Consider the following 17,040-nt stretch of genomic DNA (forward strand, 5'->3'; position numbering starts at 1 on the left):
TTACCGTTGGCTCTCCAGCCAGCTGTCTACACCAAAAAGCTGCCTTTGGATGTGATGTCATGGAGAAATTAGACCACCACACCAGGTAGACCAAGGTAAATTATAAAGGTATGTTATGTGTGTGTATATATATATATTAAATATATATAAAATTAAATCAAAAAATCCCACCCCTTTCCCTAGAATCGATATAAATATAAATAAACAGCAAAAATCATGTAAAAAATAAACATATTGGGTAATGCTGTCAAAATATAAAAAGGGTTTTTCCTGGCATTTAACTCCATAACATAAAATAGTACCCAAAGTCGAAAATGCCACTTTTTGCCATTTTGAAAAATATTTAAAAATTATATAAAAAGTTATCAAAAGGCTGTACAGTCCTAAAAATGGTAGCATTGAAAACGTCATCAAAAGTTGCAAAAAATTACACCAAACACAGATACACATACTGAAGTATGGAAAAGTTAATGCCAGAATATGGTAGGTTTTTTATACAGGGGGTTTTAATTTTTGTAAATGTATGAAAACATTAAAAAAAACTTATATATATTTGGTATACCCTTGATCATACCAACCCAAAGAATACATGAAACATGGGTATACATGTTGGGGATGGTATAGTAATAACACCTTTCTCCTGGTGGCTGGGCTTTGGTTAGAGATATCACACTACACAGCAGGATGGTTGTCTTACAACCTAGATAGTAAGTCAATGATCACAGGACACATCCAGTACCTTGCAAATAACCTTCTTGTAACTCATTGCTGCAGAGTTTTTGAAGCAGATATCCCCCAGTCTACCAGTGGGCCAGTCTAACCCTGCTCTCTACACTTTAAACATAACCCTGAGACTATCACAGAGCAGGTGTATTTATACGGAGACTTGATTACACACAGGTGGATTATATTCATCATCAGTCATTTAGGACAGCATTGAGGCATTCAGAGATCCTCACTGACGTCTGGAGTGAGTTTATTGCACTGAAAGTAAAGGGACTGAATAATATTGTACTCCCCACTTTTCAATTTATTATTTTTTACAAACGTTTAAAATTTCCAATAAATTTCGTTTTAATTCACAATTGTGTCGCACTTGTTGAATCTTCACAAAAAAATTACAATTTTAAATCTTTATGTTTGAAGCCTGAAATGAGGCAAAAGGTAGAAAAGTTCAAGGGGGCCGAATACTTTTGCAAGGCACTGAGTATGTATGTATGTATGTATGTATGTATGTATGTATGTATGTATATATATATATATATATATATATATATATATATCATATATTGAATTTGTTTACAGGCTCCAATGCAATTACACTAATTCAAAGCATATTTTTAGCATAGTAAGAAAACCCCTAAAAAAATACAACAGACAACTGAACCACAGATAGCGTCCACACATAGACACCTATGGCATATCATTGAATGACATGACATTGCATTGCTGTATTATTTTGTGAACCAAGGATTTTGTGACAAACAGATACATAGTAGTAGTAGATATAGTAGTTGCTCATGGTATAATATTATAATATTGAAGACTAATTATAAAGTATTACATTTTTTTTGGCAAGTAAATTATCATAATGTGCATACTATTTATGGAGGTATCAATTATATTTTTACCTTTGTGATAAAATATTTGTGATAAAAAATAAAAGACTGACATTTCTAAGACCACCTTTACTTTCTGTATTTACCTTTCTTTTATGCATACTATATAGGTTGGTACTATATGCCATGATCATTTTTATAATGTATGACAGTATGCCATATGGGGAAAGGGGAGCTAACAGAAGGAAGCTCACAGGGTGCCAGGGAACATACGCAATCCCTGACTCTACTATATTTCTCTGATCTTGTATCTATCTATATTGCTCTAAGTGTCAGAACTACTGAACTAATTTGTTCTATCATTTGGAAAAATACATTATTTCTTCAAAAGCATGTGCAGCAATTTGTTGCAATTTGTCTACTAATCTGTCACATTTAATTACTTTTAAGTGACAGCCATATGTGTGTCAGTGTCAGCATTGCATACATTTGAAATAGTTCTTAATTTTTGTAGTTCCTTCTAAAAATGAATACATTTCTGAAATATTTATCATGGAGATGGCGTAACATGTTAAACAGAGTTGTCCTGTCTGAACAGAGTGAAATATGTGTTCTTTAATAGACCAGTGAGACAAGATTCCTAAATATACTCAGGATAACAAAATAAAACATTCTCTAATTCAAAATACAGGATTTCACAGATATAATTCCAACTTGTTTTTATCAGTCCTGGTGTATACAAGAAACAACAAGATTTCTTTTCAGCTCATCTCTCTGATGTCCCCCTTGATCGATGCACGCAGTATCTGAGTCGGAGTCAGTACGTGGTATCACAAAGGAAAGGAGGTTGTCCAGCATTCAGCCAAATCCATACGAAAATCCAGTGGAGTTAAATACACAATTTATTCCATACTTTTAAAAAACATTTGCCATGACAAATAAAGAAAATGATGTGCTTCAGATCTAAGCGATCCTTAATCGTAGTATACAATTTTGGTTGCCCAAAAGATTTACAACTGTAAATCTTAAGACTATGGTTGGATTCTTCTCAGAAATAGCGTATCTTGTCTGCATACTACAGTGCTCTCTGCCTCCTACATCTCCCCCTGCGTTCCAAGACCAGCTCAGACACAGGTACTTAAAGGGGTATTCTCGTCTGGGCATTCACATGCAGTTTGATTAATCTGCCATTAATAAACATTTCTTCAATTAGATGTTATTAAAAAAAATGTTCCTGTGTGAAGATAATTTTCCATAGATGTAGTGATATGGTCCCTTAGAAACGAGATAGCTTCCTGAGATACGGCCACCTCTGCTGAAGTGATTGTACAAATAAACAAAAAGTCTGAGAATTACTACATGTCCCACAGCCGTCCTGTGGTAATGATTGCTGAATCCAGGTGGTCAGGCAGGACTCAATAATACATGTCTGGTCACTGCTGCCTAAATGTGACGTGGTCGTAACCGAGGAAGCCATCTCGTTTCTAAGGGACAACATGGCTATGTTTATGGGAAATTATCTTCACACAGAAACATTTTTTTTAATAACATCCAATTGAAGAAATGTTTACATATGGAAGATTAATGAAACTGAATGTGAATGCCGAGACGGGAATACCCCTTTAATGCTAGCAGCAGTGTGCAGAGACTTACACTACAAGCTACAGACAAGACAAGCAGAGCTGACTATGTGTTTAATTGAGTAGGTGAGGTAGCAGAGCTACATTGTGATTTATATCTCATGAGTCTCTCCTATCTCTCTTTTTCTATTTTTCAGATTCTAGTAGAATTTTCAGAAGCTAAATAAAAGTCTAGATAAACCTGCACCCTGATAATCTAAGCACACTGTCAGCACACTGCATCTCACAGCACTGGAAGGATCATATAGTTTCTGCTTAGAGAGTCCCTGCCCACATTCTGGAATCTTACACTAATCATTAGTGAGTTGTAGGAGCTAAAATGACAATAAAACCGAGTAAAATTGTAAAGTAAAGGGGTTAAAATTGATCTTTACTGTTTAAAAATCACTAGGGGATTAAAATTTGATGAACTTTGTTTCATGGGCAAACCCCTTTAAAGTCTAACCACAGGACATGCATTTACTTCTCAGTTTACCCTTCAGATTCCTGAACAAAAGAAAATGGCCCAGATTTATCAAACGTGAGGCAAACTGCACTAAGTGCACTGCTCTGGAAGTATGCACCATTTCTTTTAGGTGCACCTTCAACATAGAAGCTAAAGTACAAGCTTAGGCCCATTCCACACTTGAGAGTATGATGCGATGAACACGCATCACACTCGTAATGCATGCTGCCCAGATCGCACGGCTGAACGCTGCACATCAGGACTGAACTCAGCATGTCAGTTCCCTCCTGGTTTGCAGTGTTCGGGCCAGGAGATCCCGGCAGAACGCGTTGTGAGTGTGATGCGAGTTCATTGCATCACACTCACAAGTGTGGAACGGGCCTAAGTGTGTAAAACAAAAAGTTAATTAATTTGGCACAAAAAAGATGGCTTACTAAAATATGGTACAAAATATGACTCACCACTCTTCCACTACCCCAAAATTATTATCAAGCATCAGACACATTGATTTATCTAAAGCAGCGGACATTAAATCTTCTCCATCGTATGCAGTCCTTGTGGAGGATAAGTGCCTGAGAAATACCACTAGAGAAATGCCTGGCAATAAGTGACAGTTCTTATATTTTTACTACTACCAGAATGCATTGTGTAGGGATAGCCTTAGGCCATAGACGCATTAATAGGCATTGCAGCCCTTGCAGGGCCCAAAAACATTTTTTAATGCCTACAAGTAGTACAGAAAGTAACTAACATAAACAAAAAAAATTAATGAATAAATACTATTACACAATTTAAAAACAAATGGTCTTGTGAACCTGAAAACAGCTGCCCTCAAATAGACATAATGTTACAATTCATATAATAAGCACTGGGTAGTAAGCAGAGAGCCACAAATACAATGTTTAATATCCTATGTAATCCACATAGTACTCCAAAATCCTAAATGGAAGGATTACAGTATTACTAAACCAACATCATATACCAAGCCGGCTGTTGCATATTATTCCATGAAGAAATCACCACCACTACAGCATCCTGACAATCATTTTGCTGTCAGCTTCCTCAGGGCCAGGACCCAAACATTTTTGCTTTTGGGTCTAGTCTTTCTTAGTTACACCCCTGTCTAGTTGGTTAGGTCTCTTGCACCAATGGCATGTTTCTATAATTGATTTGTAGCATATTTTTGGTGGGTTTCTCTACACGTGAACACAGCTTATGTGACAGGTACGCCATTTACTAGGTGACAAAGCAAAGCCAACACAATGTCAAATCTACCTCAAAATCCCCTTTACAAAATGATTCTTAATCCCCTTAGAAAGAAACTACAGCAAGTAGAAAGCAGGTACATGCCCCAGCTCATTTAAAGAAATAAAAAAACAAAACTTAACAACTTTACTAGATTTTGATGCATTTTATTATATCATTGCTATAGCCATATACTATTTTGAATTTATGATGTTTTATGTAAAATTTATTCTGACACTAATAATGTTTTGTTTTTCATTTTCTTCAGCCTGCAATGTCTATGCATTCTGTGGGGCGTTATTTGGAATAACCTCGATGATGACGTTACTAGCTATTGCCATCGATCGTTACCTAGTTATAACCAAGCCATTACAATCTATACAATGGTCATCAAAAAAGCGAACAATGCAAGTTATTGTTCTCGTTTGGCTCTATTCATTAATGTGGAGCATGGCACCATTACTTGGTTGGAGTAAGTGCAATCACTTTGACATATATTTTAGTATACATACAGAAATTGAATGATAGCTAAGATGCACTCACACTGATTAACTGCATTGTATCTCATTCAAATCACTTCTTAGATGAAACAGATTTTATATTATGTAATATTACTTAAGATTAAAAGACTAAAGTCTGAGACTCTATTGCCTGCAATGAATTTCCCGTTTATTGTATGATTTTTATATCACCTTATTCATATTTTATTAATCTGATCTGGTTTTAGACTAAGTGGGGCCCTGTTCAAAAATAAAAAATTGGGACCCAAAATCCAGAAAAAGTCTATGCAAAATAAATGAATGAAAAGAATGAAATTTTAATCCCAAGTTCCTGAGTGCTAGAGGATATTTACTTTCATGTACACAATGGGCAGGGGACCACTGAAGGGAAGGGAGCCCTCGTTAATTACCCCATTTAAAGAACCCCAGCCCTGATTCTGAGGAATATTCAAAGTTTATATTTTGCCACACTTCCATGCTATCTATTCGATCAGGATTTTATTTATGATGTTGCATAATTGTTCCATAGTGTTATGGTCCTTATCTAGATGTATTAAAGGGGTTTTCCCACGAAGGCAAAGAGCTCTTCAGTTCTCCTACCTAACACTACCTGCAGCTTTGTATTGTACATTTATTCTGTCAGATAATTTATATTTTTTCCATTTTCATTAGGTTCCTATGTGCCTGAAGGTTTAATGATATCATGCACATGGGACTATGTCACATCTACAACTGCAAACAAAAGTTACACTATGATGCTGTGCTGCTGTGTCTTCTTCATCCCACTTGTTGTGATATTTCACTGCTATTTGCTTATGTTCTTGGCAATCAGAAATACTAGCAGGTAATATATGAGTAATTACGTAACTAGGATAGGTCATATTTTTTATAATGACTAAACTATTATGAGAGTATTGATAATTAGGATTTAAAAGACAAAAACCTATTTAACATATTAAATAATAACAGATTCAACCCATAAGATGAGCATTGGGGAAGTCCATCTGTCACCTGAGTGAAGTTGGCCCCCCACCTTGTTCAAATCTAACAAAATTGGTGTTAAATGTTTGTGCTACATTTGTGCAGCATACATTTTTTTTTAAGATATAAAAGTTTCCAGAGGTCATCAGAGGTCAACCAGCCCCCCATATTACCCAAATCAAACAAAACTGGTGCCAATCAATTGTATTGCATTTGTGTTGCTTTTGTTTTGAATATATTAACAAATTTGTAAAGGTCAAAAGGTCAAACCCCCCACTTTAACCAAATCAAACAAAACTGGTGTCAAACGTTAGTGCTACGTTTGTGCAGCAAAAAATTTCATATGTGCTGCTATCATTTTAGGTATTTACGTAGGTTTAGGATGAAGCGGTAAAAAAACAGACCTAGTGACACCTCCGGTTTGATCACCAGGGGGAGCTAGCAAACACATTGTACTTTGAAAGGAATGAACTCTGCTGATCTTTGGAAAAAATTATGAATATATTAAAAATGATAGCAGCACAAACAAAAAGCACAAATGTTTGATACCAGTTTTGTTTGATTCGGTTAATGTGGGAAGCTGGTTGACCTTTTGACCTTTACAATTTTGTTAATATATTCAAAACTAAAGCAGCACAAAGAAATATTTTAGCAGCACAAACCAGCACAAACGTAGAACAAATTGATTGCCACCAGTTTTGTTAGATTTTGGCTGGGGAGCTGGTTGACCTCTGGAAACTTTTATTAATATCTTAAAAACGATAGCAGCTAAAATTTCAGTTGTAAAAACGTAGCACAAACGTTGGACACAAATTTTGTTTGATTTGAACAAGGTGGGGGGGGGCAACTTCACTTAAGTCCATCTTTCACCCAGAGGAAACAAGGATTGGAAGATACTGAAGCTATAGGTGTCTAGCAGTGAATTATACTCCCAAAATGATGCCTGCTGAATTAGAAGTGATGTGGTGCATAGCTGTAAGGGTTAACCCTTTCTGTTATCTCTCTGTCTGCAGTATTAGAAGCATTTTCAAAGTATTTTGTGATGTGGCTGCATTTTCTCCACTGTGCCGCAAAATTCTGCGCCTAAAGGGGCGTTCCAATGTAGAGTCAGACCGTGCACCACATTTATTACTTCGACTTGACAGAATTGTGTTGCACACTCTATGTTAATGGTGCACCAAGAAAAATTTGGTGTACACTTCCAGAGCAGTGCAGGGCGCGCCAGATCAATCAAGACCATGCACCACTTCTGCTTTATCTGCCATACTTCGCACACTCTACAGGCAAACTGCAACTAGTGCAGTTTGTACTACTTTTTATAAAGGTTGCCCATTGTCAAGATGTTGCACTTATTTAAGTCTGGTATAATTTGCACGTTTTCCCTTAGGAATGTTCAGAAGCTAGCCTCCTGTGGACGGCAAACCGCATTATCATCAACTATGAAGAATGAGTGGAAAATGGCAAAGATTGCATTCGTCATTATAGTTGTGTATGTGTTGTCTTGGTCTCCTTATGCTTGCGTCACATTAATAGCATGGGCTGGGTAAGCACACTAACATTTATTTAAGTTGTCTTTTGTTGTCTGTTGTTTATATGGTTAGCACATGTCTCAATATCATTGTGTAGGTACATACACATGACTGTGATTTCCATGTATGAGCTGAATGGCCAAGCTGCAAATTTTGGAGGGCAGTCTATTCTACGGTAGTGTGAGTGGGACCTTGCACACCAATGACACAAGGGTCATAAATATGGTCCTATTTATCACTTGTAACTATCCTTAAACTTAATCTGATAACTTGTTACCCTGTGCAATTACACAAGGAAAGCCATTTAAAGCGTAACTGTAAAGCTATGAGGATTTTACTGAATTATTATATGTAATTCCCCAAACAGAACGATGCCTACTTTGTGCTGCTCATCCTTTTCTTTCCAAAGTTATGGCATTTTCTGTTCTGAAATATTTCTCACCAGAGGTGAAGTGGGCGGAGACTAATATCTGTCAGTCTATGCCCTAAGGCTGAGGCCAGCTAGCTTGCCCAGAGATCCCATGATGCCTTGTCTTCTCTCTCAAAGTAATTTAGCATTAAATCAATTTAGTTTCCCTCAAGTAAATCCACTGAACACTGCACAGTGCACATGCAGGATGTATATGGTGACAGCCTGGCGGCTTCCATCACATGGAGGAGAAGGGAACATGTAATAAGTGGAACAAATCCTAAGTAACTCAGTTACATGCAGTCTATATCCTGTGCTGTGTGAGCACTAAGGGTTAATTGCTTATGTAAGTTAGCATGTATATGTGACTTAAAATACAAATATCTTTATCCAACAAAATGTTTTGCACATCAATACAAACAATGAGCTAGAGGAGTGGCTGGTTCTACTTAAATCACTGAAACTAAGCTATAATCTACATTCACCCTACAATGTCTCAAGTGCCAATATATCAATAGATCCAAAGTTTCCACAATGGATGGATTTTGTGAAATGTTTAAGTACCAGTAAATCCTTACATTTCTTACAAACAGAGTTGCGGCTATCTTCACCTATCTTTCTCTCTCCCATTCCATCTCCCTATAATCAAAACTTTATGTAGTATCTATCTATTCTGTAATGCAGGGTGATCGGTAGAAGACAACTGGTAAAAGTTCCTTTCTTGCAACACTGAAATAAAGACAAGGCAATACAAAGAGAAGGATAGTTGCCAAATCTGGGTCAAAACCAAAAGAACAACCCAGTATAAAATCCCTAGGCAATTGCATAGTCAGAGAATCAGGCATAAGGTTAAACGTACCAGAAAACAAAAGACAAAATGAACACTAGCTAAGTGCAATACTATACCGAATATTTGTACACAAAACCTTTTATGAGATTACAGAACCCTAGTGGAGAATATAATTGAATCAGTTCTGTGACATCAGAGTGGGGAGGGATTCTGTCCATAACAGCCAAATAACTGTTAGTGAACCAGAGCACAGTTTACAGGAGACAGGTGTGGTAGAAACTAAATAAAGCTGCTAGTAAAGGGATAAACCAGTGCTCAGCCTAGCAAAGACAGAATTAAACACAAAAACACATATCAGCACATCCTCAGCTGTACCTTACCAACAAAGGATGGCACAGAAGACCAAAAAGGCAAAGCTGTTACATATTCAAATCCACTTATGTTATATCTATGTACCAAATATCTATCTGCACCTTTGAATATTTCTTTGAAGATTTGGAAAGATTACTCAACATCTACAAATCCTGTACTGATTACTTATACATTTCTATTTTAGCCATGGGAATTCTTTAACACCAATTTCCAAGACAGTTCCTGCAGTGATTGCTAAAGCTTCTGCAATTTATAATCCTATTATCTATGGAATAATACATCCTAAGTACAGGTAAGTCTTAAGTTGCATTAGGTTATCTAGAGTCTCCTGCTATTAAAATGATAAAACATTAATAGCCTAGAAAATGAGGAAGATTGTTGCTCTCTCATGACCTCTATTTCCACAGTTTTCAAACCATTTGTCAGATCACACAATAGATTTTTCTTTTTTTATGAACATTTCTTTCTATAACAAGCAAAATACCCACAATAATAAATATTTGAGATGGCTGTCTAGTTGGGTACTAAGCAGCATGGCTAGCAATATTGTGATCCTATGGACTGTCACTGAGTTTATTCCTCAAGGGGGGATAAAATGGTGGTCTTATTGGTCACCCAGTTTTTATAGAAACACTGCTAGTTTACTATATAACTGGTTTTCATAGGAAGCACAGATTGTCCTGGGAAAGCTGGAACACATGCACCCAGAGCCATAACTGTTGTAAATATAACATCTTTCCTAAGACTTAGGTTTCAATATGTAAGTGTCATTACAGTGCAAATGTCTCAGCTTCATACATTATTGATTGACTTTTTTACAATAAATGGTTTAGACAGCACTTTGCAAACTGTAATGTACATTCAGATGCTTAGTACACAGAGAATAAAGAGATGATGGCTCTATTCACAACAGTTGAACACTAGTAGAGGAAGACAGAAGTGGTAATTAACCACTCCTGCACTCTTCCCAGAGTTTATGGCTGTAACAACCTGTTCTTCCAAACTGTGCAGAAAAAAAAAACAGCAATGCTGAATGACATAGGTGGGCGTAATGAGGCCGAGCTTTATCGGATTTATAAATGCTCCATGGTTTATACAAAGAAATAAATAATGGCTTATACAAGCAGTCCAAAAATGATCTCTTTTTGTGGATAAGCAAATGTATAAAAATAATGTCCACCTACTCCTTTCACCGCCACAACTGCATTTGCCAGTGACTGTGATTGATTGAGGTGGAAATTAAAGCAATGGCTTAAAAAAACATGAAGAAAAAACAACAGAGAAAGATGTATAGTGGTAGTAGTGGTAGCAGCAACAACACAATAAGGAACATGATGGACAAGATATGAGATGTGTGGCCACAGCAGTACAGCATGGAACATAGGAAATCTACCACATCATTCAATATGTTCAAAGTACCACCAGTGCTATGTAGAGTAGAGGTTAAAATGATCATCTCTAGCTCATTCCTTGTAAAAAAAAAAGACTTAGATTTTTATGTAACTTAGCCTGGAAAAATTCTAATCACCCCCCTTTTCCCAAGTATGCACATAATAAACAAAATCATAAATATGCTAAATTTCTTTGCATCCCAAAATGCCTGACCTATCAATATAATTTTCCCATTCAGCAAACAACATAAAAAATTCGAATGCCGAAATCACCACTTTTTTAGCAATTTTATTTAGCATTTTTAATAAAAAGTGATTAAAAGTTTTTACAGTTTCCAATATAATATCAATGAAAACAACAGTTTTGGGGTAACTGCATTTTCTTGCCATTTCCATCGAATTTGATCTTTTCGTCAGGGAAGTTGGTCAGAAATGGAAAAACATAAAAAAGTTGTCCACAAGACAGACACTTACTTGCTTATTGTTAAATTGTGCATGTACTTCCAACAAAGCCAGAAAAACTAACATGCCGGGCTCTCAAAAGAGCCGCAGAAGCAGAAAGGTGATTTTGGGTGATTCAGAGGATTTTTTCCAAATATTTTTTATTCATCAATATAATAAAGTAATTTGTCTTCCTAGGGAAACTATTCACAAGACTGTACCATGTCTTCGGTTCCTCATCAGACTACCAAAAAAAGACAGCATGTGTACAAGCAATTTTGACTCCTCATTTAGAGGATCAGTCTACAGTCGCCAATCTCTAGCTTTAAGAAAAAAGAACAGCTGCATCTCTACAGTATCTACTGCGGAAACAGTGAGTTCAACTTTTTGGATCACACCACCTAGTGGATATTGTAGGTATGTCTGGGATAAATGAACAGAGCATATTTAACAATACTTAAACCAAAAAATATACTAAAATCATCCATGAATGTAGATTATGAACTGTCCATTCTCTTCCAGACACTATATAACTCGCTATACGTTACAGTATATGATAGTCTCTATGTAAATTGTATTGAAATTGTATATATAACATTTTTATCATTACAAATGTGGAAATCTAATGGTAATTGAAATCTATAATCATAGAGCCCATAGACCAGTGATGGCTAACCTATGGCACTGGTGCCAGAGGTGGCACTCGGAGCCCTTTCTGTGGGCACTCAGGCCATCACCAGAGAGGACTCCAGGTATCTTCCTGCAGTCCCAGACAGCCCAGGACTTGCTGTGCACAGAGCTATATTAAAGTGACAGCTGTACCTGGCACTGTTTTCTGCTTTATTGGTGCCTCAGAGTGCTGGTAACAATGAAATCTGTGACAGAACAGGGAGTATAAATCGCTAATTACATTTCTGTGTTGGCACTTTGCGATAAATAAGCGGGTCTTTGTTGTAGTTTGGGCACTCGGTCTCTAAAAGGTTTGCCATCACTGCCATAGACTATTGTATGATTAAACTGTACCCAAATGATTAGGCAAGTAATAATAAGAATTCCTCAAGGGCATTGTGTAGGAAACTTTATAAGCTCTTCATATGGACCTTTTCTATTTTTCAGCAATAGGTCATTGTAAAAAAGAATTAAAGTAATACCTTAATAATATATTGTATTTATGTAGACAAGCTTTTGACTGAATCAGATGTGTGGCTGCACTTATTGTTGTACCTCTTTCCTTCTCTCTATGCTGCTCAGTGTGTAAAAGGATAATCCTAGGCAGCATAGAAAGTAGAGAACAGGTGCACCAGCAGCTGCGGTCATGTCCCTGTTGCACATTTGCATGGAGATAAAAATGCAAAATGACAGATCAGTGGGAAACAAGAAAACTATGTCTGAAAGCTTATAAAGTGCCCCAAACAATGCTGATTTTACTTACGAAATATTCTACAGAATCTTTTTGACTAGAACTCTCAAGCATCAGAGTGAATCATCAGTGTGCTCTAGAGAAAAAGAGTTCAGACTCTAATAATATAAAGTCCATGGTTTTCAGTTCTATAAATCATGCCAGGGTTAAACAGGGGAAGCTGAAACCTTTGATGGCAGAAAACAGAATGAAAAAATCATCCACTGAAAAATATAAATAATTCCTCTTTGTTTTCAATCCTTTTATTTAAATATGTATTCAGAATTCCACACATGAGAAGATTAATACATGGAATAAGTTTTTTTTTTTTTTTCATCAATAGATACTTTGTTTTCAGAACGGATCTCAAAGTGTAACATTGCATCATATACTTTTGTATAATATTTACCAAAAAAGCATTAAAGGAAAACTACCAGTTAATATACAAAAACAAACCGGACATACTCACCTGCACTCCTCCTCATTTGATCCTGGTGCTGGTCTTCTCTAAAATTGACATGTCGGGATTGCCTAGAAAAAAGACCTATAATTAGGAGCCCATAGCTCCGGGTTTGTTTTTTTGTATCCTAACTGGTAGTTTTCCTTTAAGCAAATTTCATCCAAACTAAATAAGAAGAGTTTAAAAGGTATTATCTGGATAAAATCTATAGGATTGATCCTTAAACGGTGGTCTGCGGGAGTTCGACACAGAGGACCCCCACTGATCAAGTTTCCACGCTCTCTTTAAATTGCTGCCACTGTCTAGTCCAGGGGTGGGCCTTTATTTTTCCCAAGGGGCCACATGAGAAATTGGAATGATGGCATGAGGGGCAGACTAATATGCTTAACTCCATTCTTCTCAATAGATATATACTGTATTCAGTATATACTATCCCTACACAAAAAAAACTGTAAATAAAACATTACATTGATTCAATGAAAACATGGAGGACCTCATTGCATCATTATTAATCATGGGGATGGGAGCTCAAATTTTTCAAAAAGCTCAGTTGGGCCGGTCAGAGATAGGGGGCCGGATTTGGTCTGCGGGCCGTAATTCCCAGGCCTGGTCTAGGCTTACTGTAGCTGCTGCTCTCATAGAAGTGCATAAGCCTAGATAGACATCAAACTATAGATTGAGCTGTTTGTGTCTGGCTTAATCAGTTTCAGCTCATTGCTCTGGGTACTCATGACCTATTAATGACCTATCCTGTGGATAGGTCATTATTAGATTTTTGATAGAGAGACCCTTGAATACATAAGCAGTACGTTTAAGGGAAACAATATATTTTTCTAAACAACATAAAATTCAGAAACTCCATTTCCTTTAAAACAGGGGTAGGGAACGTACGGCTCGGGAGCCAGATATGGCTCTTTTGTTGGCTGCATATGGCTCTTAGACAGAACTTTAATAAATAGTGATGGCTGCTGTGTGTCTCTTAGACTGATCACTGGACACAGTATGTTACCGCCGCCTACGTCCTTTGAACGACCCAGGCGCCATCATCTGAGCCTGGGTCAAAGAGAAGAGCATGGGTCCGATGAGGAGCTGGCTGCAGGTAGCACTGGGGGCATGTGCTGGGGCTACCTATATACTGGGGGCGTGTGCTGGGGCTACTTATATACTTGGGGCATGTGCTGTGGCTACCTATATACTGAGGGACATGTGCTATGGCTACCTATCAACTTGGGGGCATGTGCTGTGGCTACCTATCTACTGGGAGTATGTGCTATGGCTACCCATCTACTGGGAGTATGTGCTATGGCTACCCATCTACTGGGAGTATGTGCTGTGGCTACCCATCTACTGGTCCGGGGTCACAATGGGAGGTCAACACTGTGGAAAGCTTCCTCGAGGTATGAAGCACTAAGATCCGACGGGCAATGCTGGGAGCCGCCGTTCTTTATAGCAACCCGGAAAGTGGGCTGCGCCAATCAGCAGCGCACTGGCCCATTAAATCTGCAAGTGCCGGCTCGCAAGCGCTGGCCAGCCGGGACGGGAGTCGGAAAGTGGTGAGTTGAGTGAGCTCGGAAAGGGGCGCCTCCATGGAGAGGGGCACGAGACGTAGATCGCAGGGGCACCCGTGACACTGGGTCTACCTATATACTGGGGGGCATGTCCATTTGGTACGGCTCTTACGGAATAACATTTTAAAATATGTGGCGTTCATGGCTCTCAGCCAAAAAGGTTCCTGACCCCTGCTTTAAAAGGATACAATCTCTTTAAAATCTAGCATACTTGAAAAAGTTTTCATTTTTTTTAAATGTTGGCAATAGAGGCAGTCCCCGGGTTACGTACAAGGTTCTGTAGGTTGGTTCTTAATTTGAATTTGTATGTAAGTCTTAACTGTATATTTTATAATTGTAACCCCAGCCAAATTTCTTTTGGTCTCTGTGACAATTGGATTTTAAAAATGGTGGATTGTCATAAGAATCAGGATTAACAATAAAGTTTAATTGCAGACACCTTTAATAACTGTTATAGCTGTTTATTGTAGCCTAGGGCTAGTATAGTAAATTACCAATTACCAGAGGCCCGTTTGTAACTAGAGGTGGTCTGTAAGTCAGGTCTTCTTAAGTCGGGGACCACCTGTATATATTATTCGTGAGGGTACTTCATATATATAATAATGAATCACAAGATCTTCATATATATAATAATGAATCACAAGACCTTTGTTTCTATAAATACATTATTAATATTAACCCTGGTCCCCCGAAGTTCCCGAAAGTGCACTGTCCGTCCGGAATGCACTGTGCTGCAATTCACTTAGATCGTGCGCCCGATTCCCTGCATGTGTCTCTTATCAGCTCAAGTCCGCCGGAGTTCACCATCTTCCCCCCGGTGCATGTAAGTGCTTGGCTTGCGACACAATTTTGAAGTTAAATTCCGTGGTTTGCCCGCCCCCCAATATCTGTTGCTTGAAAGCCGGTGATACGCGCACCAAAAACCCCTCTTAAACCCCTGTCCCAGCGGCGTAAAATGCAAATCGTCGGGATGTCCAATGAAAGTGTGGTCCGCGGGGCCCTTAGTAAATGAGCCAAAATATATACAAAGTAAAAACATTCAGTCATTTAAAATGAGATCACTTCAACAATTAAGGCCATTGTGATAGCTAGTGTTCATCATTAGGATCCAAAACCATTCACAATTTAAAAGGGATCTCATCCAGACTGTACCTCTTACAGAAAAAATTGACCCTTTCAATGCCCGCAGTGGTTTGGAACAGATGCAGATCCACCAGGAGGAAGCACACCTTGGGGCTTTCTGGGCCCATTTTATCAAAAATTAATTTACAAACCTTCACCCAGTATTTCCTAACAACAGGGCAGGACCACAATAGGTGGAAGAAGAGGACTGAAGTTTCAGTGTACTTAGGACATAAAAATAAGATGAAAATTACTGACCCTGGTTGTAGTCAAGTATGCTCTGTGATATAAATAAATCAGATTCAGCACAAAATGTCACAAGAAAATGTGTCATGTGGGACAAACCTTGCTATTTGTTCTTTGTCTTCTTCTATTGTCATTTACATTCCTAATAAGATACCTTCTACTCCTTTTATTCACCCTGTTTTGTGGCACAATTTAACATCCAATTCTTCATTTTCATAATATACAAATGTAGACCAATTAAATTTCATTTATACTAAATTTATAATCGTATGAAGTGCATGCTGTCATCTTACATTAACTATCCCATTTGCAACAACAACACTCATTCAGATTAAGAATTTCCCTAATATAAAAAACAGAATCAAAAAATACAGAAACCTGACTACTGGGTTTGCCATTTTGGAATGCTTGCAGATTTATTGCTGCAAAATTCTGCAGCCATTTCCCCATCATGTGCAGTTAGCCTTACAGTATTACAGTATATACATCAACTTGTATAATGTAAATGTAGAACATTACTTTTATTCTTGCACTATGTAAAGACATTTCCCTTCCCATTCTATTTTTTGGAGTACTTTTGCTGGTTACAAGTTGCATTGTTGTTGTATTACTGGGGAGCTCATCCTATGTAGAAATACTGGGGCATTCAATGTACTTACCCTCTTGTTTATCTCTAAATGTTATATATTGAAACTGAAAACTGAAGAGGATAAACTGTTTAGAAATAGTAGTATATGTGGGAAAAGTTATGTTTATATTATATTTTGTAGGCATAGCTTTATTACTCAAATTCAGTTGCCAGATTTAGCTATTAGTTTCCACTATCCTAACACAATTCCTTTTGTCTTTAAATCACAGAGAAATATGGTGCACCATGGTTGATTGATGTATGTGATCATGACGTTTTTTTACAGATAAAATAATGTTATTTTTGAACATTGCC

At 37.4% G+C, this 17,040-nt stretch overlaps 1 protein-coding gene across 3 annotated transcripts in view; it reads left to right on the forward strand.

The window, feature by feature from the left end:
* LOC140070862 (melanopsin-B-like) overlaps nucleotides 1-17,040 on the forward strand; it is a 73,873-nt gene that overhangs the window by 42,146 nt on the left and 14,687 nt on the right. For all 3 annotated transcript variants that reach the window (XM_072117890.1, XM_072117873.1, XM_072117881.1), the window contains 5 exons: nucleotides 5,158-5,361; nucleotides 6,062-6,233; nucleotides 7,758-7,913; nucleotides 9,655-9,762; nucleotides 11,501-11,675. In XM_072117890.1, the coding sequence (XP_071973991.1) occupies nucleotides 5,158-5,361; nucleotides 6,062-6,233; nucleotides 7,758-7,913; nucleotides 9,655-9,762; nucleotides 11,501-11,675 (815 nt within the window). The remainder of the gene's footprint in view (nucleotides 1-5,157; nucleotides 5,362-6,061; nucleotides 6,234-7,757; nucleotides 7,914-9,654; nucleotides 9,763-11,500; nucleotides 11,676-17,040) is intronic.

This window comes from Engystomops pustulosus, chromosome 1 (genome assembly GCF_040894005.1).
Source record: "Engystomops pustulosus chromosome 1, aEngPut4.maternal, whole genome shotgun sequence".
In the NCBI taxonomy this organism is placed as follows: domain Eukaryota; kingdom Metazoa; phylum Chordata; class Amphibia; order Anura; family Leptodactylidae; genus Engystomops; species Engystomops pustulosus.